Here is a 21,908-nt window from a genome sequence, read left to right on the forward strand (position 1 = left end):
TAAACTTTAGTCTTCCAACTAAATTTTAGTCCCTGGACTAAAGGAAACCAACCGGGCCCTAAAAGTGAAAAAAAATAGAACAGTGCAGCTACACACAAGTTAACAGCAACTTTATGGTCCACAATTATACTGTCAGAACAAATGCTTACAGAAGAATTTCAATTACATGGATGATCAGGGGCAGAGCACTCCTGCACTTGAATTGCAAATTGAAACTACGCACACATGTAATGTCAGTCAAACTACAACTGAAACTTGAATTAGATGTACTGGCACAATGCCATGAAGCAAGGCCATGACCGAGCAGGACCACTGAAACCTGGCTTCAGCTTACCACGACGACCTGCTAGGCACATTCAGTTCGAGAAAAATGTGCATCATAACCAGCAGCACGAGGAAGAGAATGGTAGACTGCAAACCATCCACCGTGTCTCTCGTGATTTTGCTAACAAAAGGAGTTCTGCCGCTTCATGCACACCAGACCCAGTAAGTTGTCTTACGCGGAAAGATCTTTTGCCGGACATACACATCAGTCTTCAGTGAGTGGTTAATGGAACTTCTCAATACTTTCGTTGTGACACGCGTTCTTCAAGCTGGCGCGTACAGGCCTAGCATGTGCCCATCGATGCATCGCAGTGCTGCAACCTGCGTTGGAAGAAACAGGAAACGTCATGTAAATGATTCTGCGTCCTGAAATACATAAATGGAAATCGTGGGAATATAGAGACAATACTTTTCCATGGATCTCATACTTGATTGGCCCATCCAACTCGGCTCCCAATGCCATTAGCTTCGATACGGCACTGTTTATGTCAGGTACAGTGAAGGAGAGCATTGAAGAATAGACTCTCTGCGATGCAAGATTACTGCAAGCATGTACAGAATATAAGATAATAGTTATGATTTCATGCACTGGCCAATTGGGGGGGGGAGAATCCCCTATGTGTTTTGTGTAGCTTATGTTTATATGATGATGGAATTTGAAATCCACACAAAAAACTGAGAAAAGCTCCAAGGAGAGCAATTTCTTTTGACTCTTGGGGGTCACTTGTTTTCATGCACTGCCTTTGACATAGCAAGATTGTAACGAGGACTATGAAATGTATTGGAGAGTTGAAGTATCATTTTCAAGCAATGTTTGGGATTTTTTTCCCAAGAACTGGCAACCTCCCAGATCCAACACTTCAGATCTGTTATGTTTATAGGGTCACAAAGTTTGTCCAGTATGTTTTGGTCTACTTTTCCATGGATCTCATATTTTCATGCGATAGATCCAACACTCTTTCCATACAATTCACTTTCAGAGTTATTTTCTTTATGGGGTCACTAAGTTTGTGTTGTATGTTATGTTCTTTGGTACATGTCCTATTGTAAGTCTGACCAAGCTGATCAACATAAAGAACTTTTACTCGAAAGTCTGAGCTTGCTCAAAGCCCACTATCAACCTGCAGTGCAAATCATTGCCCACAAATGAAGGATTCGTTGACATTTTCCATTTGGCGGGCACTCCTACACACAAAAACGAGATTAGTTTAGCGTCCTCCCCCTCCCCAGGATGCAGCGAAGCTAGCCTGCCTCACTACTCCTCTATGTTGATAGATGCTAGTGAAAATAAAAAGAAGGAATTTTGAACCGCCAGATCGACAGATCATATCCACAGAAGAAGTTACTGAGTACTTATAGACGCCACAAGGTTAACCACATTTGGAATGCAAGAGCTGAGAAGTGCAATTTGTTTGCATGGATTCTCATTCAGAATAAGCTGCTCACTGCCAACAATCTAGCCCGCCGTGGATGGCCACACCAAACCTCTTGCTCGCTCTGCCAAGGACCTATAGAACCTAAAATCCACCTCTGCTTGCAATGCCCTTTCGCTCTTGATATCTGGAACCAGATCCTCTCCTGGGAAAGGGTTGGTCTTACTGCAGCAAGTAGACCCATCAAATTTCGACAGCATCAGCGAGTGGTGGGTTTGACAACCTCTCTCATCACAAAAGACTGAAGAAGAGACTTCGATGGAATCACGATCTACATCATGTTCATGTGGAACATTTGGAAAGAGTGTAATTAAAAGGATTTTCGAGCATAGCTCACTGTCGGCGTTGCAGCCTTGCAGGTGGGTGCAGGGAAAATAAAAGAGTCTTTCGCTTTATAGGAGTGCTGATGTTCACTAGCAGCCTCGCCTATTGTGTTTGATATTCTCTTAGTTTCACCTGCGGGTCTTTTTATGCAGGAGGAGGTGTGCTCCTGGTGTGTGTGAGATCTGTGATCCTGTTTCTATAACTCTTTTCCCTCTTCAATGAAGGCATAGCTCCAAAGTTGACACGACTGTCATATGAAAACTGACTTGATTCTTCACTAATCTCGCAGCCCATCACCCAAGTTTTCAGAACTTAAATAAAACCAAGTGCTGCACACACACATTTCATCGAACACATGAACCTCACACAACTCCGAATCCGCATCCATCTGAAGGCCGAAGTTATACGAAGAGGATAATACTACGAGGAGAGCGCGGTATAAACAAACAGCAGTAGCCGCACCTGTCGTTGGTGTGCATGAGTGCGAGCTTGAGCGGCCCCGACTGCAGCTCGGCCCAGCGGAGCGTGCAGACGTTTACACTGAAGTCGAGACCCTCCGAGTAGAACCGTGCTGCCCGCGGTACGTCCCGGTGCAGCTGCAGCACCCACCGGAGCGTCGCCGCCGCCATTCCCCACCACCCCCCTCCCTCCTCTAGTCCTCCGGATCAGGCCGTCAACGAACGAGGACAGCAGTCAGCAGCACTCTCACATCCAACGGCCCAGACGGCGAGCAACACAAACCCAACGAATCAAATTCGACTACTTGGGCCGTGTTGGGCAATAAAAGCCCAACTTATCAAACCAGAGCGAGCCCACCAAGCAGCCGCCTTCTTCCTTTGCGGAGGCGAAAACCCGAAAACCCTTCCTCTTCCGCCGACCTCTCGACAGCATTAGACGCAGGCGCCGCCGACTGCCGTGGAGAGCGCGAGGTAGCTGCGGGTGCTAGGGTTTGGCTCGAGATGGGGAAGGCAAAGAGCAAGGGCCCTAAATTCGCGGCGGTGAAGAAGATTATCACCAAGAAAACCATCAATAAGTAAGGCAACCATCTCCAGCTGCCAGTCCGCTCCCCTATGGTTAGGTTCATGCTACTGGAAATTCTAATTTTTGTGTATGATAGGTACAAGGAGGATGTGCTGAACCACAAGAAGAAGGACGCGGACAAGGAGAAACTCGGCCGGAATGTGTGAGTGTTTGTTTGCGCTCGGATTGGTTTCCTGTGCTTGTTTGGATTGTTGATGTTGTTTTCTTCTGTGATTTACAGGCCGCAGGTTTCGTCGGCGTTGTTCTTCAGCTACAACACAGCATTGGGGCCGCCGTATCGGGTGATTGTGGATACCAACTTCATCAATTTCTCGATACAGAATAAGGTTAGTCGTTTAATTATCTGCTGCTCTCCTATTTCACTGATATATTTTTTATGCAACAGAGGGTCAATACTTGCATGCCCACTGCTTCACTCAGTTAATAATTGAAGATACTGAGTTAATGTGGTGGATTTAATTGATTGTTGACCCGTTCCAGCTTATCTGTACTCTGTATGCTGTATTGTCACAAGAAATGTTGTGCACAATTTCACGTTGTTCGCTGGAGCTACTGATTCTTACCAGATACTGAAACCTTAGGGAAATTAAAAACAAATAGTTAGGATGACTGTTAAGTAAGTTAGGATATAAGCATTGTGATCCGTTTTACTGTTTTAGCAAATAGCAAAACAAACAGCAGCCAACCCCTCTGGGACTGGGAATCATGTTATAACTGTCTCGATTTCCCATCCGATATGGTTGCTGTGATAAGAATGTTCCCTTCAACTCAGGATTTGATTCATTAACACATAATAATGGGGCCACTCATATTTGTGACTAAATCTTCTTTTCCCCCATGCAGCTGGATTTGGAGAAGGGAATGATGGATTGCCTTTATGCAAAATGTAAGCATTTAACTCTGTTATCTTGCATTCCCATTATCTTTTTGGTGAACTGAGATACCCCTTTAATATCTTTTCAACTCTGATGCCTTGTTATGAAGGTACCCCATGTATCACGGACTGTGTTATGGCTGAGCTTGAAAAGCTGGGGCAGAAGTATCGTGTGGCCTTGAGGTGTGCTCCTATCCAATGCTGTTCCCACATTGTGTTATTTAATGTCTTCTTTTGGCTTTATCTGCTTCATTGTATCAAATAGAGGTTAGATTAGTTTTTTTATCTATGCCTCTTGTTGTTATCTTCCACTATAAAGATGTCGATTGCATGTACTTGCTGTTATACTAAATTCTTCAGCATAACTTTCATCTATCTGCACAATCTAATTTACCTCCCTCACAGAATTGCCAAGGACCCTAGGTTCCAAATATTAGCATGCACACACAAGGGAACCTATGCTGATGACTGCATTGTGGAGAGGGTCACTCAAGTAAAAGCTCTCTCTTCTTGAACACCCTTTGTTTGTTTGGAGCATGAGTACTGGGAGTATTCTATTAAGTGCTAACTCTATAGCGAGTTCGTAAGATAGCTCCTGCTAGGGAACTTGTGACTTACACTTATCACTAGTAAACTGCGACATTGGGCACAAAAGTGAATTAATTGTGTATATAATGTATATTCCTAGTTTCTTTTCAAATGTTAATTTAGAGATATATGCAAGTTCTTGAAGCATTGGCTGTTCAAATTTCAAACTTTATGCTTAGCCAACATTTGAGAGGTGTCTGATTGCTTTAGAATTTACTTTTGCCCAATCTTTGAGAGGTAGAAGGGCAGCCAGGTGCAGTGGTGAGAGCTGTCTCACTGAGTCACCATGATGTGGGTTCTAAGGGTTCGAAGCAGACTTGCATTTGCGTGGTAAGGCTTGCCTCGGTTTATCCCTCTCTCAGACCCCACTCATGTGGGAATCTACGGCACTGGGTCTGATCTGCCCAATATTTGATAGGTGTGGCTGAATGCTATGTTTTCCGAGATTAGAGATTTTACTATATCTGTTCCCAAGGTGAACCAAAAATAGCACTTGTGTTTTCTCCGCTGAAATCCTTTTCCCATGCTTGTCTAAAGGATTGTGTCTGTATGTAGTATCCAAATTTGTTCCTAGTTAATCAACTGGAACTTGCATGTGAGTGATATCAAATACCCGTGTGCACCTATAGATGATATGTCCTATTCTTTTTATCTTAATGTATAGATCTATTTGTTATGATTTTGCTTTGATTAATGTGCATTTCGTTGCATTAGATTGTATTCTTCACCTTCACAATACCTAGTCAAATGATTATTTTGGTTTATTTACCTTGTATGCTAGGCATCTTGTTTTATTTGTTCTAAACCATATATTTTACGTGGCAGCACAAATGCTACATAGTTGCTACTTGTGATAGAGATTTGAAAAGGAGGATAAGAAAGGTATGTTTGGTGTTTAGTGCTCATAGCTCAGGACATGCTTCTAATATCGCAAAAGCTTTTTCATGCATGCTTGTACCATGGGCATTTCCCCAATTTTGCAGGTTCCTGGTGTTCCAATCATGTACATCACAAGACATAGGTATTCGATAGAACGGCTCCCTGAGGCCACAATTGGTGGAGGTATGTGATATCTTCATCTGACAAACTTTGTTACTGTGTTCTCTCTGTCCCTAGCTTATATCCTACAATCACATAAGATTGCAGTACTCTGATGCTTTTTTGGCATTCTTGCAGCACCAAGAATCTGATCGGTGCAGACATGAGATGTTCTGGGATGTAATACTGTGGCGGTACTTGTCCATCTGACCAAGTCACTGTTTCATGTTTGAAGCCACGGCAAGGACTAGGATAAGAATGCTGCTTTGTAGGTTGAGCTTACTGTAACTACTAAGAAATTTTTATTATGTACCAACCTTATCATTTCTACAATGTTGCGGGATGTCTGAAGTAATTCTTTGTTAAAAGATCGGGTATCCTGCTCCCTTTTGCTTCTCAATATTGTGCGCTACAAGCCATAATCCCAAATCCCAATAGAGTGGCTCTTCCTGAATCTCTTATAGAGAATGAACAAAAGAGTCCCTCATAATGTGGAACGGAGGTGACAACAATCTGCGACAGTCGTTGGATATTTATGCCTTGTTGTATTTCTACAGTGCTACAACACTTTACTAAAGTTTAGCACATGAAATCAAACAAGCAGCACGAGCAGTGCTGAAGTTTAGCACTCACTAACACACTAGCTCTTATTTTAATGCTAAACTATGTTATAGGTAGCTGATGAATTTGATGCTCGCTGTGATCTCACCCACCGGACACAACAAGTTTAAGTGCTGCGATAAACGCTTTGAACATGACGAGTCGCTGAAGCCTTTGACCTCTACCTCTTATAATAATAGATCCATGTTTTTCAATACGCTCGCTAGAATAGGGCTAGGCGAGCTGAATATTTCTCGCATTGCAACTTACAGGTAGATTTACCAGTGGCTTTTGAAAATCAAAGTATTTTATAAATCTGTCGTTTATTTCTCTAATGCTTCAAAAAAAAACCCCTTTACGAAGAAACAGTGCCTCGGTATGTAAACTAATGTAAATAAACTGTATTAGTTGATAGATCTTTAACGACGACCCGATTCATTCCTAGGTATGATCCAGTGCGGACGGCCCCACATTGGCTCAACCTCGCCGGTGTTTAGATTCAGCCGCCCCATGCGCTCTGGCCTCGTAAGGTCTGTGAAGCCGACGTCGTATGCGACGGCCAGACGCCCACATGGGTGCGTCAGCTGATGGGCAAGGATCACGTACACGCGGTTCGCCTTCGCTCCCGTCGGGTCGGCGGTGACTGTGAACCCATGCGCGCCGTCGACGAACACCGCGCGGTCACCGATGTCGAGCACTGGCCTCCACCTCGGCGGCCTCTGGCTGTCCCTGTGCCGCGCGCGGTACGCTTTGGTAAAGACCACGCCGTCGCTGTCCCCGGCGCGGTGCACCAGGAGGATCGCGTCGTCCGTAGATGGCGCTAGGTAGGCGTAGTCGACGTCGCCGAAGCCCGGCGGCGCAGGGATCTTCGTGCGGGCCTGCAGCGTGCCGGCGTCGATGATTGTAGTTTTCAGCGTGCGCAGCTCGAGGACGAAGAAGAGCCCGCCGCGGTAGTTGACGGTCATGGGCGAGCCGAGCTTTGACTGGTGCACCGGCATCCACCGCTCGCCGCCGTGCTCGCAGAAGAAGGCCGTGTCGCCGCGGGCCACCATGACGCCTCGCCGGGACCAGTCCCACGCCAACCCGTCGTCGGTGACGCGCGCGCAGCGCAGACGTGGCTCGTCGCTGAGACACCCGACCGGCTCCTTCTCCGAGAAGGGGATGGGCAGGTCCGGCAGCGGTGCGCGCGAGCCGGTGAAGGGGTCGACGAGGTGGCACGGGTGCCTGTAGCACACATCCGTGGCTAGCACCATCCCGCCGTACGGAGACGGCACGAGCCGGCGGCCGAGCACCGGAGGCATTGGCCGCACGTCGACGCTGTTAAGCATGCGCATGTGGGCGAGGGAGAAGAACTTGTAACCGTGCTCCGATGAGAACGCGACGCACGGGAGCATCGCCGATTCCTCTTCGTGGCCACCATGCTCCGTCTCCATGCTCATCTCAGGTACAGGCGGCGCGAGCATTGTGTTGGTTGGAGAACAAAACGACGGGTATATATATCTCTACTCCTGCCCTTCCATATGTTACAAATCAACCCGCACGCCCCGCCCCCGACCCGTAGGCCGTAGCCGGCACCTCACACACACCGCCGCCTCCCCGAGCCTGCCCCCCGACGATGCCGCACCCGCCCGCCACCTCGCTCTAACGGTGCTCCGCGCATGTCGCGCCCGCCTACCAGCTTACCGCATCTCGCGCGCCGTTCACGACCTCCGCCTGCTCCGCAACGAATCCCCCTCACCTCGCTCTGCCCGCCCCTCCTCCCTATAAAGCCTAGCTATTCTGCTCACCTCGCTGCGCCCCGACGGCGCCACAACTCCACCACCTCCTCCAGTTACCCGACATCGGTGCCACGCTCCTCCTCGCCATGTGTGACTCCTACTCCCCGTGGCCACCAGGGCGATGTGGTGGCGTCCGCTGATGCGATCGCTCCTCCGCCTGTGTCTGGCGCCCTGGCCAACGCGTCGGTGGTGCCAGCCGCGGTGCGGATCCACAAGGCAGGGCGAAGTCACCGTCAAGCTCTTGGTCGCGCCTGGCCGGGCTAGCCGCCTAGCTCTTTCCCGCCTCCCGTGGCCTGGGCGCCTGGCTAGGGCCAGCTATTCAGGCGACCAACCGCACCACCGTCCCCCTACCTTCCACGTTATCGTCGACTCCGACTATGTCTGGGTCCGCTTCTTGCCATGTTCTTCTCGGTACTCTACTGTACACGAGGTATGGCACTGGGTTGGTGACTAGAGACATGCTGGGGCTCCCCAAACACCGGTTCGTTGCGTTTGGTATGCTGGTGGTACTTACAGTGTGTTTGGTTGGATGCGTGCTTAACTGTTTACAACTAGGCGCAGGGTATGCGTTGACTTCAGGTAAGCACATGTTTGAATGGCTGCACGCAAGCGAGCGGGCCTGCTTCTGCTGGTGCAGCACAGACCAATTTGTGGCTCTCTGCCTGCACGCACAGAAACGTGGGAATATTGCATCTCCCGCGAGCCAAGCTCGGACAAGCCTGCATGTGCGTATGCGGACAACCAATCATGAGGTTAGAGTCGCTGCTGGCATGTCTGCTGGAGGTAGTTTTGTTCATGTTCACTCTGAGAATGGTGTGATTGATTTTTACAGATGAAATTGCATTTCTTGCTCGATTATAAAGGAAGGGGCAAGATGGTTTGGTTCCATCCAGTTTTATGTCCTAATACAAATTTGTTAATTAGCTGTTGTTTATGGAACTTGCGGCTATGCTACCAGGGCATGTTATTTCCTATATTGTCCCAGGCATATATGTACTTTGGTTAGATTTTGTTGCAATCCATTAACTCTGTTCACTTATATCTCTTGGTTCTTTGATCTAGGTTATTTCAATTATTAGCAATGATTCTGTTGCAATCCGTTAACTTTGTTCACTTATATTTCATGGTTCTTTGAGCTATTTGAATATGTTTGTTCAGTAATGTTCGATGCCTCTAATAATTGTAATGATTGGATGTCACTTGTTCTATTTCTTCCTCCAAGTGGTTCTCTCACTGTTTTGTTTCTGAATATTTTCCAGGCACCCCGACGCCCGCACGCGGGGCACCTGACCGCCTGCTTGCGCGTTTCCCCACATTTATGCGGCTTGGCCCTTATTTACCTTTTTTCTTAAAAAGAGAGAAAAAAAGAACTCCTTTCATGTGTCCCATCATTTTCAGTTAGAGTGACCAACAGTTGTGAGTTCTCGTTATGTTCTCCCCACGACACCCATATACCTACCGAATGCTGATGATGATGCCAAAACTGTTTTACTTGAGGAATGCTGATAATGATACACAAGGTGTTATACTTGAGGCATCTGAGGTTGGGACTGGTGCTATCAGTTTGATCTCGATGTCAACTTGGCTGCGTGCCTGCGTGGGGAGAAATGTGCTAATGCCATCCTTCTTGCCAGCATGGAGCACTAGTACAGAGAAGTTCTATAGTGGCGGTTGTAAACCTATTTATAGTGGCGTTTTTCGTAACCGCCAGTGCTAGGGGCCAGTAGAAATCATCATTTTTACAGGCGGGTAACTGAGGACCGCCAGTGAAAATCGATTTTCACTGGCGGTCGGCGTAATAAAACCGCCAGTGAAAATCGATTTTCACTGGCGGTCGACGTAATAAAACCGCCAGTGCAAATCGTTTCCAGGAAACATAAAACATATTTTAAAAATAGTAAAAAATTTATTTGTATTAGGACCACCCCACCCGCCCGTCTCCGTCGAAAGTCGCGGCATTTTTCGCGCAAAATTCGCGCGCTACGCGGTTGTTAGTATTCGAACCGTAGACCTCACCCTCGCGCGTACCCTCCACTACCACTCCGTCTATGACATGCCTTGTGTCTAGTTTGTAGTTGTTTTCTCCACATATTACAACCATTTGAGTGTAAATTGCTTATTTGAGACCCTAAACGAATTCAAATAAAAAAGTTGTCAACTACAAAGATAAATAACTTTTGAAGTTCTACAACTTTTATTTTGACACTTTTTTCACCCTCTCTTTCGGACTCGTTTATATTTCTAACGCTAACCCGACTTGTAGTTGTGCTTAAGTTCATAAATTTCAGATTCGCCCTATTCACCCCCCTCTAGGCGACTTTCAATCATCAATGAAGATGTTTAGCAATCACATAACAAGAAGATAGTTAGATTAGGGTTCGAACCAACACAGATCACAAATACAAGCATTGGATTAATAACTTACTAGAGTCGGAGCACCAGATCGGTCCCTCACGGGCGGCTATAATCAGAGTAGATTAGGGTTTAGGCTTCAAACACATATCACAAGTAAAGATCACAAGAACAAGCACCAAATTAAGCACTTACCAAAGCCGGAGCACCAGATCGGTCCCTCACGACGACTATAATCAGAGAACAAGATCACAAGAATGTATTAGAGTAGATTAGGGTTTAGGGTTGGTACACAGATCACAAGCATAGATCACAAGAACAAGCACCAGATTAAGAACTTACTAAAGTCGGAGCACCAGATCGGTCCCTCACGGCGGCTATAATCAGAGAACAAGATCACAAGAAGGTATTATAGTAGATTAGGGTTTATGGTTCGAACACAGATCACAAACATAGATCACAAGAACAGGTTAAGCACTTACCAAAGCCGGAGCACCAAATCGGTCCCTCACAGGTACAATCACAGAGCAAGAAGGCAATAGAGTAGATTAGGGTTTGGGATTGAGCACAGATCACAAGAACAAGCACCAGATTAAGAAGTCTCAAACTCGTCGGAGACGTCGACTAGAGGAAGAAGAAGACGAACATCGAAAGCTTACCGTAACGGCGTAACCAAATCCGTGACCGAACAACCAGCCAAGCAACCACCAGGTGAGGGGAAGCCAGAGCCCAGAGGTGGAGGGAGCGGTGGAGGACCCTACCGGAGGGCGGAGGCTCGAACCCGGAGGTGAGGCGGCGGCGGAGTCGAACAGTGAAGCGGCGGTGGAGACGAATCGATGAATCACCCCCCAAAATCGCCCCTAAATCGCAGACGGAGAGAAGGAGGGCGAGAGACAACAGGCGAGGCAAGCGAGTGAGACTGACGAGGCGGGGCCCGATGGGGGGGAGGGGGCGACGTGTTTTAGGTTAACAAACAGAGCGGGCTAACCGTGCTTCCGGGATAATCGGGCTGTGCCCGTGCCGGCCCAGCGTGCCCGGTGCTCGGCCCAGGCACAACAGTACCCATCGGGCCATGACGTGCCGTGATGTCCCGATTAGCCCGACACTATTGGCCATCTATAGTTTGGGGCGACTAAAGTTTAGTGACTAAAATTTAGTTACTTTTAGTCACTAAATAAGCAAACATGATAGCTAAAGTGAGGTGACTAAACTTTAGTTCGCAATGACTAAAAGGGACTAAATTAGGATTTTTACCTTATTTGTCCTCTACACTTTCTTCTTGCAGCAAACATCCACTAATTAATAGGGGTAATACAGTCATTATTCACAACAATTAATGTTCTTTAGTCCGGTTTAGTCACTAAAACCAAACAATGTACTTTAGTGACTAAACTTAGTCACTAAAGTTTAGTCTAGTGACTAAAGGAACCAAACGAGTAGTAAGGCCCAGTTTGGTAGTCCCTAAATAGCCGAACACTGGGACTAAAATATGGACTAAACTGTTTTATTATCTAGTCCCTCAAGGGATGACTAAAAGGGACTAAACCATATTAATTCCACTTTTTGCCCTTCTTTATTTCAGTTGCACTAATGGCGGGAGAATACTAAAAGGTATTTGGTCCTCTTATGATTCATTTAATATTTTTTAAATATTTTTAGTCCCAGAACCAAACAGGGTAGGGACTAAACTTTAGTCTTCCAACTAAATTTTAGTCCCTAGACTAAAGGAAACCAAACGGGCCCTAAAAGTGAAAAAAATAGAACAGTGCAGCTACACACAAGTTAATAGCAACTTTATGGTCCACAATTATACTGTCAGAACAAATGCTTACAGAAGAATTTCAATTACATGGATGATCAGGGGCAGAGCACTCCTGCACTTGAATTGCAAATTGAAACTACGCACACATGTAATGTCAGTCAAACTACAACTGAAACTTGAATTAGATGTACTGGCACAATGCCATGAAGCAAGGCCATGACCGAGCAGGACCACTGAAACCTGGCTTCAGCTTACCACGACGACCTGCTAGGCACATTCAGTTCGAGAAAAATGTGTATCATAACCAGCAGCACGAGGAAGAGAATGGTAGACTGCAAACCATCCACCGTGTCTCTCGTGATTTTGCTAACAAAAGGAGTTCTGCCACTTCATGCACACCAGACCCAGTAAGTTGTCTTACGCGGAAAGATCTTTTGTCGGACATACACATCAGTCTTCAGTGAGTGGTTAATGGAACTTCTCAATACTTTCGTTGTGACACGAGTTCTTCAAGCTGGCTCGTACAGGCCTAGCATGTGCCCATCGATGCATCGCAGTGCTGCAACCTGCGTTGGAAGAAACAGGAAACGTCATGTAAATGATTCTGCGTCCTGAAATACATAAATGGAAATCATGGGAATATAGAGACAATACTTTTCCATGGATCTCATACTTGATTGGCCCATCCAACTCGGCTCCCAATGCCATTAGCTTCGATACGGCACTGTTTATGTCTGGTACAGTGAAGGAGAGCATTGAAGAATAGACTCTCTGCGATGCAAGATTACTGCAAGCATGTACAGAATATAAGATAATAGTTATGAATTTATGATTTCATGCACTGGCCAATTGGGGGGGGATCCCCTATGTGTTTTGTGTAGCTTATGTTTATGTGATGATGGAATTTGAAATCCACACAAAAAACTGAGAAAAGCTCCAAGGAGAGCAATTTCTTTTGACTCTTGGGGGGGTCACTTGTTTTCATGCACTGCCTTTGACATAGCAAGATTGTAACGAGGACTATGAAATGTATTGGAGAGTTGAAGTATCATTTTCAAGCAATGTTTGGGATTTTTTCCCAAGAACTGGCAACCTCCCAGATCCAACACTTCAGAGCTGTTATGTTTATAGGGTCACAAAGTTTGTCCAGTATGTTTTGGTCTACTTTTCCATGGATCTCATATTTTCATGCGATAGATCCAACACTCCTTCCATACAATTCACTTTCAGAGTTATTTTCTTTATGGGGTCACTAAGTTTGTGTTGTATGTTATGTTCTTTGGTACATGTCCTATTGTAAGTCTGACCAAGCTGATCAACATAAAGAACTTTTACTCGAAAGTCTGAGCTTGCTCAAAGCCCACTATCAACCTGCAGTGCAAATCATTGCCCACAAATGAAGGATTCGTTGACATTTTCCATTTGGCGGGCACTCCTACACACAAAAACGAGATTAGTTTAGCGTCCCCCCCCCTCGCCAGGATGCAGCGAAGCTAGCCTGCCTCACTACTCCTCTATGTTGATAGATGCTAGTGAAAATAAAAAGAAGGAATTTTGAACCGCCAGATCGACAGATCATATCCACAGAAGAAGTTACTGGGTACTTATAGACGCCACAAGGTTAACCACATTTGGAATGCAAGAGCTGAGAAGTGCAATTTGTTTGCATGGATTCTCATTCAGAATAAGCTGCTCACTGCCAACAATCTAGCCCGCCGTGGATGGCCACACCAAACCTCTTGCTCGCTCTGCCAAGGACCTATAGAACCTAAAATCCACCTCTGCTTGCAATGCCCTTTCGCTCTCGATATCTGGAACCAGATCCTCTCCTGGGAAAGGGCTGGTCTTACTGCAGCAAGTAGACCCATCAAATTTCGACAGCATCAGCGAGTGGTGGGTTTGACAACCTCTCTCATCACAAAAGACTGAAGAAGAGACTTCGATGGAATCACGATCTACATCATGTTCATGTGGAACATTTGGAAAGAGCGTAATTAAAAGGATTTTCGAGAATAGCTCACTGTCGGCGTTGCAGCCTTGCAGGTGGGTGCAGGGAAAATAAAAGAGTCTTTCGCTTTATATGAGTGCTGATGTTCACTAGCAGCCTCGCCTATTGTGTTTGATATTCTCTTAGTTTCACCTGCGGGTCTTTTTATGCAGGAGGAGGTGTGCTCCTGGTGTGTGTGAGATCTGTGATCATGTTTCTATAACTCTTTTCCCTCTTCAATGAAGGCATAGCTCCTACCATTTGCTTTCAAAAAAAAATATCCGCAGGAGAAGTTCCAGGGCAAGGTATCTCGAGCCAAAGTTGACACGACTGTCATATGAAAACTGACTTGATTCTTCACTAATCTCGCAGCCCATCACCCAAGTTTTCAGAACTTAAATAAAACCAAGTGCTGCACACACACATTTCATCGAACACATGAACCTCACACAAATCCGAATCCGCATCCATCTGAAGGCCGAAGTTATACGAAGAGGATAATACTACGAGGAGAGCGCGGTATAAACAAACAGCAGTAGCCGCACCTGTCGTTGGTGTGCATGAGTGCGAGCTTGAGCGGCCCCGACTGCAGCTCGGCCCAGCGGAGCGTGCAGACGTTTACACTGAAGTCGAGACCCTCCGAGTAGAACCGTGCTGCCCGCGGTACGTCCCGGTGCAGCTGCAGCACCCACCGGAGCGTCGCCGCCGCCATTCCCCACCACCTCCCTCCCCAGTGGCGGAGCACGACCTAAAAATAAGGTATGGCAATGACAAAAATATATCTTGCAGTAAAACAAAATTTAGTATAAAAACATTATTAAGAAGTACCTTAGATGAAGAATTCCTTGTAGATTATATGTCAAATCAGTAACTTAACCAAATATAAGTTGTCAAACAAAGAGCAAGCATACATTAGCATTAAAATAAAGAGCTAAATTTAATAAAAAAAATGTATAGACAATATTGTTACACATAACACAACTACCTCTTTCTAGAGCCTTTCTTTTTGCCGACCTTGCTGAGCTTGAATCTATTGCAATTTGCAACTGCAGGGCAGCTAAATTTGCAAATAGCAAGCAACAAAGCAAGCAGAAACTGCAAGCAGCAACGCGGCCAACGCAACTACGCGAGCAACTAAGCCAACTAGCCAAAGCCAAGCAACCAGGCAAGCAGCCGGAGCACTGTAGAAGGCTAGCAAGCAGCAAATTGAGCAAAGCAACTTAGCAAGCAGTCTGCAGTAGGACTGGGCGTTCGGGTTTACCCGAAATTTCGGGTCGGGTTTTTTGGGTTTTTTAGATTTCGGGTTTCCAGCAGTAGAACCCATACTCGTACCCGAACTTTCGGGTACCCGCAATTTCGGGTACCCGCAAATTCGGGTTTGGGTTTGGGTAAATTTCGGGTACCCGTTACTATAAATCATATACAAGACATCTATATGACAATGGAATCACAAAATACTAGAGTTACATAACAATGCCTAAATAAAGGGATTACAATTTACATCCACCGAGTTTCATATGCAATAGGTAAATAAGTAAAAAAACCCAGAATTGAGCATTGAATTGTCTTAAGAACTAATCCAAACTAAAGCAGTTTTCCTATCCGATTGTGGTCGTGCTTGTCTGAAATAAAACCAACCACAAATTTATAGCTACTGTTTATAGCTACTGTTCCGAGAATTGAGCATTGAGTTTATAGCTACTGTTCCGAGGCCCTGCAAATGGTATTATGCCAAAGAAAGTTAACCATCCACAAATTTCCTAGTGATTAGTGACAAATGCAGCAGGACATCTAGCTCTATATTCAGCAGGAGTGCAGGACATATGAAGTAAACACTATACCAGTTATATTCTACCTCTATATTCAGCAGGACATCTACCTCCTGCCGCGGTGCCTCCCTGCTGGTTGCTGCGGTGCTGCCTAGGAGCTGGCTGCTACCTACTACCTACCAGTGGCGGATCCAGGATTGATCCAGGAGGGGGGCTACTAAGTTAAGACTATATAAAAAAATTCAGTAAAAATTGTTAACAACATCTATGATATAGTAATATGAATAATGCTATTAAGATGACCATTGTTCACAGTTCAGTATCGAGAAATTCGCCTAAACTCACGCTGGATTCACCATACTTGGCGAGGAAAACGAAAAGGCATAATGATCAGTGCTCATGTAACAGGAGAAAGGGCAGACCTTTTTGTTTTCGGCGATGACACCAAGCACGAACGCCAGAACCCCAATGAACGCGACACTAAGAGAAATCCATCGCCTCCTGCAGGACAAGCAACCCGTGCACTGGAATCAACAAACCCATTGCTTAAGTAATGGAATGCAGACAAGACGTCACGACAGGATGCCAGCGACGACGTATTGGAAATTCCTCCCCCCACAACTTGCCGCTCGGGGCCTCGGGCTGCTGTGGCCTGCGCAGCTGCGCTCCACGGCTGTCCTGTCGGCTGGCGCCTCCGCGTGACCGCGCCTGGCGGTGGCGGCCTGGCGGGCGAGCCGCGAGCGCGCTGCGGGTGGCGGGCGACGGGGCGAGCCACGAGCGCCTGGGCGGCTGGCGGTGGCGGCCTGGCGATGGCGGGCCGCGGGTGAGCGCGCTGGAGAGGAGGCAGGACTGCAGGACCAGGACGCAGGAGCCAGGAGGTGCCGAGGAGGGTAGAAGAAAGCAGCCGGCAGGGAGCGGCGCTGCGGCGGCTGGAGCTGAGGCTGGACGCAGGACGGCTATCGCTAGGTCGCGTCGCGCGAGGATGGGCCTCTACTGGGCCGTGACTGCCGACGACCGGGGTTGCAGCCCAGGCAGCCCCGGGTGGAGATCCGCCCCTGCTACCTACTGCCTGCTGGTGCGCGAGTGGAGGTGGAGCAGTGGGACTGGGCGACTGGCCGGCTGCTCCGGTGCTGCCTGCTGGTGCCCGTGCGCCGTGCCGTGGTGCCGCCTGGGACTGGCCGACTGGGAGAGGACAGAGGAGTGAGGAGGACGCCGCCTGGGAGCCTGGGAGCCTGGGAGTGGGACTCTGGGAGGATTGGCCTGGCCGCTTGGCCGCCTGGGAGCAGTGGCGGAGGACGAAAAAAAATTTAGGTATGGCTCTACACACCTACCGACACATTTCTCAGACACAGCTATCGTACGAAATGAAGTTAATTAGGGGCGACAGAGTTACCTGGACGGAAGAATCCGAGCTTGAACTTGCCACGCTTGGACACGAGGCTCTGCGCGTCGGACAGCGGGCGGCCGGCGGCGACGGTGTCCCGGCTCGCGGCGGAAGAACTCCCCGCAGCAGAAACAGGAAGGCGAGGAGGAGCAGAAGAGCGGGCGCCGGAATGGGCGGTCGTCCCCGCTACAGGACAACCTCCAAGCGAGAAACGGCGATACCGAACAGGAGTTGGAGAAAGCAGCGAGACGTCGCGCGCGCAGGTGCACTGTTGGACGTCGCGCGAACGCCTTTACTGCCCCTGGTTGCTCACCTGCTTGGGACGTCGCGCGATGCGGAGCTGCTCGCCTGCTCGGGCCGTCGGGCGCTCGGCGGATAGTGGCTGGCCGGCTGAGCAGACGGCAGTCGACAGGTCGGCAGTGTTAGGGCGGCGGACGGCGGGCGGAGGCGCGGTCGCTCGGAGCGGCAGTGATTAGGGTTTAGATGTTGGGCCGGCGGACCTTTTTTTTTTATGGCTTGGGCCATAATGAGCCACTAGGACGATGCCTGTGCGTTGCAACAGTGCATAAAATTCAATAAAATTTCACAAGCTTTAAGCAAGACCAAGAAAAAAGATCAAAAGGACATTGTATATGACACATATGTAAACAATGCAGAGGTTTCCTTTGACAATATTTTTTTTCTTTCTTAAGTTTGACCAATGAATAAAACAGAGGTTTCCTTTGCTGACAATGCGCAAATTCAGATGGCATACATAGTGTGCATATGCCACTTATGTAAATCAATAGTATAATTAGATCTGAGAAAGAAAAGCTACCAAGAAGATCATTCCAACAATAGAAGGGGTCCTAGCAAGTAGGAACAAAAATATACAAAAGGATTTGATTAGCATTTAGTAGCCTCTCTTCCACGACATTATCATCTGTGATTGTCCTCAATTGATCTCTGGTGCGTTGCTCCACTACCTCATCTTGATCTTGTAAAAAACACCTTCTTCGACTTCCTGCCACCATGATGTCCTCTCACAATTGTTCCACGGCAAGGCCAACCTTGGTTGCACCCAGTATGCTACCAACACCTTCTTGCTCCACCACCTCTCGATCAAGTGAAGCTCGAGCCGACGCAATAGATTCAATATTGTACCACCAAATTGATCTTTCAATTTGAGTACCTATTCGTAAGATGATAAAGGAATGGAATAAGCATCAAACCTAAAAATGATACATTAGGTGTAAGATCAGCACATGATTGATAGTGAGAGGGAAAAATGTTTCAAACAACTGAGTGCAGGATCAACACAAAGGTTTGCTCAAAGTTGAGGAGGTTCAAAACCTTTTGCTCAAAGTTAAGGAGGTTCTTTATCATGTTACAAAAAAAAGATAACAAGAATCATTGCTATTACAGGACGATAGTCATTATGGTACTTTTTCTGATGGTGAATATCTGGTATAGCTAAAAAGTGTCTCTGGTGTGGCTTCACATAACTAACAGAATTATGACCGGGGTGGAGACCATAATAGAAAAAATAACTTTGTAGACAGGGAAATATTTTCGTGATTTAAAAAAATTAAAAGTGCAGCATATAAAACCTAAAAACTAAATACAAACGCCAACTACAAAATTTAGAAGACTGTCATACAGGCTAGCAAAATCAATGAGTTGAGCTACCATTTGTACCGCCCTATGTATATGTTTTTATATATTATTTTACTATTGGGGTTGTCATACCATGCTGAATGAAAACTAAAATAGCCGAGCATTCTGCATCATCCTTATATGAGCATATAGCTAGGTAAACCATAGGCTTATACTGTTCATGGCACCACACAATTGGCCAAACCCTTCTTTTGTTACTACCTAGGTTTTTTGTCATGCTGAAGGTTTGATAAAAAGAACTGCAATTTTAAGGTCTAAAGTTGTCCCATTTGCCTTTAATTAATTTAAAAACAAGTTATAGCAGGTATCCAAGTGTTCCCGTTACTGCTTCGGGATAGTCATATTCCTATTACACATCTGATATTTTATGGTAATATTGCAGAAGCATATCATATACATGTCCAAATCTATGCTCCCAAGTTTTCCCCCTGCCTATATTTGCTTGTTGTCTTATTGACGTGAAAAATGTCAGATAATAAAAACTGAACACCTTCGGAGTCTGTTCGGAGTATAATATCTCTTTAACACAATCTTCAGTATTTGATTTAATTGTTTATAAACAAAAAGTTGACACACCATAGCTCATATTATCAATTTATAGTCCTACAATATTCATTATACAAGAACCTTGCCAAGTTTGATACCTGAATAGAAGGATTGCAAGTCAATATAATGGAAATGCCTAAGCCATCGAATGCTTCCATCCAAGTACCTTCTGCAAGAGTTTCTCTCAGCCCTTTAGACTTTCCAAAGACACTTGTCTGCATCCTAGAAGCTGCTGTATCTAATGGCTGGTAGGAAAGAAGCACATATAAGACCAGGCAGCCAAGATTAATTTTCAGCAAACCTATAGCATTAGTTACCTGTGTCACGATAACAGTACAAGCACCAGCAGCAGCTGCAACTAACAAGTTGGCTGTTGTTCCAATAGACTTTGCTCCACTCTTCTCCAAGTAGAGTCTTTTAAAATAGCTATACCCATAAAAATAAAAAAACGAGGAGACAAAAGACTGAACGTTCTTCGTGTTCAGGCCCTGATATAGGGACAAAAATTGCTTTTTACGAATCGCTTCCCAAAAGACATCTGAAAGGTTCCTGAAAAAAACATTTGAAGCCAATTAGTTTGTGTGGAGTCCTCAAAGAAATAAATTTGCCTTTTACGAATTAGTTTGTGTGGTTCTTGAAAAAACATTGCCTTCAAATGTAACAACACTCATGACATTTGCCTTTAATTAATTTAAAGCAATGTGAAGTCCTCAAAGAACCAGAACAACACTCATGATTTTTTATAACAAAGGGAATTGTTTATCATCAATTCATTCTAAAAGACAAGACAATCAAATGAACTAAGAAAAGCACGAGATATGAAAATTCACATGGAGGCACAGAAGGGGACAATCAAATCTGTAGTTCTTCAGGTTGAGTGTCCACGACAGGCTCTGCGGAGGAAAGCAAGTCATCACTGCCACCTCCAGGCACCAGCACCTTTCCAGGAGCACCAGCGCAGCTCAGAACGGTGCCTGCAAATTCCAAAGCCAGCTCCACTGATAAGAACCAAGAAACCACCAATTTGCAGGCTGCGACGACGAGGAAACAAAATAAGAAGAAAACGAGGAAACCCATCGGCATAGAAATTGGAAGTATCGCTGCAGCGACCGGAAACACTGACGCATATCGCCGCAACAAAATGCAGGATCCGAGTTTAGGAACCGCGCTCGATGGCTTCCACTGGTCAAAATACAGACATAGAAATAAGAAAAAAATGCGTGCACGTATGAGAACCAGAACCACTCAGGATCCAGGCCAGCACAAACGTCACACAAGCGTAGAGGGAGAAAAGCGAAAAAGAGTCGGCGACCAGCCGACTAAGAATAGAGGGGGAGGGGGAAGCGAGCGAGCGAGGGAGCGAGCCGTACGAGAGAAGGCGTCCTTCCTCCTGAAGAGCAACGACGGCAAGTCCACCGCACTCCTCCGCTCCCCGCCAGATCGCGCCGAGCCGCCAGGCCGCACGACCCCGAGCCTCGCGCCGGACACAGCAAACGACGCCATCCCGCGCCCCACCCAGCAGCAGATCCCAGTCCAACCACCCGCACGTATGCACGCGCGCACTCCTTCACCCGCGCAGCCCACGGGAAGCGAGTGTGGGGAGTGGCGGCCGAGGAGGAGAGGACGCCGAGGAAGATCCGCTACAACCGGCGACGCCATCCCGCTAGCCCGCTACCTCGTCTCTCGCGAGGTGGGGCAGAGGAGAGGGAGGCGTCCGCGCCCGTCGCGGATTTGAGGGCGCGGCGGATGCACGATTTGGGGAGAGGAGGAGGAGGTGGTGGACCTTCCATCCGCGCGATTTGGTGGAGCAACCTTCCATCCGCGGGCGTTGGTGGCGCGGGGTGCGGGGGCGATGCGGCCGCGAGGACGGCGGCGGCGATGCGGGCCGAGCTGGACCTGCGCGGCTGATTTGCGGGAGCGGCGAGGAGCAGGTGGACCTTCCATCCGCGCGATTTGGTGGACTGGCAACCTTCCATCCGCGGCGTCGTTGGGGTTCTGCTCGTACGCGACCTCGGAGTTCTTGCAGGCCATGTCGAAGAAGAACAGCCGCTCCACATCGCTCATCCCTCCCATCTCCATGACGGCCGGGGCGGGGTTCCGCGCTCCGGCGGCGGGATCCGATTCGAGGGGTTAGGGTTTTAGGCTCTCCTCTTCCTGTGCCCCGTCTCGCTTAGAATTGGGGAGAGCCTGGAATCGCGGCTGGGTGGTTGCGGGCGCGAGCGTTGGGCGGGGAATCCCGGCTGGGTGCGTGCGGGCGACGGGATCCGCGGGAGGCAGAGGAGAGCGGGGGCAGTCTACAGATGACTCTTAATAGTTGTAGAGATAATGGGCCCTCCGCCCCTGCCTGGGAGGGTTGGAGCCTTGGTTGGACTTAGACTTGGACTGGGAGGAGGAGGATGCCGCCGGCCGCCTGGGAAGACTTGAAGCGCGTGGGAGCCTGTGGGAGCTAGGG

The 21,908-nt window shown here is 47.3% G+C and overlaps 4 protein-coding genes across 12 annotated transcripts in view; 1 reads left to right on the forward strand and 3 right to left on the reverse strand.

The window, feature by feature from the left end:
* Positions 1 to 17,812, reverse strand: part of LOC100281531 (glyoxalase/bleomycin resistance protein/dioxygenase) — a 68,676-nt gene extending 50,864 nt beyond the window's left edge. The window contains exons 1-7 of one of the 9 annotated variants that reach the window (XM_035962247.1): positions 17,264 to 17,812; positions 16,933 to 17,146; positions 15,087 to 16,046; positions 14,930 to 14,972; positions 14,647 to 14,849; positions 12,769 to 12,901; positions 12,135 to 12,680 (exon numbers count right to left, since the gene is read on the reverse strand). In XM_035962247.1, coding sequence (XP_035818140.1) covers positions 12,624 to 12,680; positions 12,769 to 12,901; positions 14,647 to 14,813 — 357 coding nt within the window. In that variant the 5' untranslated portion in view covers positions 14,814 to 14,849; positions 14,930 to 14,972; positions 15,087 to 16,046; positions 16,933 to 17,146; positions 17,264 to 17,812 and the 3' untranslated portion in view covers positions 12,135 to 12,623. 9 annotated transcript variants of the gene reach the window in all.
* On the forward strand, positions 3,020 to 6,022 carry LOC118473284 (rRNA-processing protein FCF1 homolog). The gene is made up of 9 exons (XM_035962472.1): positions 3,020 to 3,114; positions 3,199 to 3,264; positions 3,343 to 3,448; positions 3,966 to 4,008; positions 4,107 to 4,179; positions 4,402 to 4,489; positions 5,410 to 5,466; positions 5,568 to 5,646; positions 5,761 to 6,022. Exons 1-9 carry the CDS (start codon positions 3,041 to 3,043, stop codon positions 5,772 to 5,774), a joined length of 600 nt encoding a protein of 199 aa, XP_035818365.1. The 5' UTR covers positions 3,020 to 3,040; the 3' UTR covers positions 5,775 to 6,022.
* On the reverse strand, positions 6,549 to 7,685 carry LOC118473259 (uncharacterized). The gene has a single exon (XM_035962441.1). The coding sequence runs from the start codon at positions 7,683 to 7,685 to the stop codon at positions 6,642 to 6,644; it is 1,044 nt and encodes a 347-aa protein (XP_035818334.1). The 3' UTR covers positions 6,549 to 6,641.
* A 2,496-nt stretch (positions 17,813 to 20,308) lies between the features above and the next one.
* Positions 20,309 to 21,115, reverse strand: LOC118473429 (uncharacterized). The gene is made up of 2 exons (XM_035962806.1): positions 20,827 to 21,115; positions 20,309 to 20,430 (listed from the first exon to the last, which is right to left on the reverse strand). Exons 1-2 carry the CDS (start codon positions 21,113 to 21,115, stop codon positions 20,309 to 20,311), a joined length of 411 nt encoding a protein of 136 aa, XP_035818699.1.
* Between the last annotated feature and the right edge of the window lie 793 nt (positions 21,116 to 21,908).

This window comes from Zea mays, chromosome 9, assembly GCF_902167145.1.
Source record: "Zea mays cultivar B73 chromosome 9, Zm-B73-REFERENCE-NAM-5.0, whole genome shotgun sequence".
NCBI lineage: Eukaryota > Viridiplantae > Streptophyta > Magnoliopsida > Poales > Poaceae > Zea > Zea mays.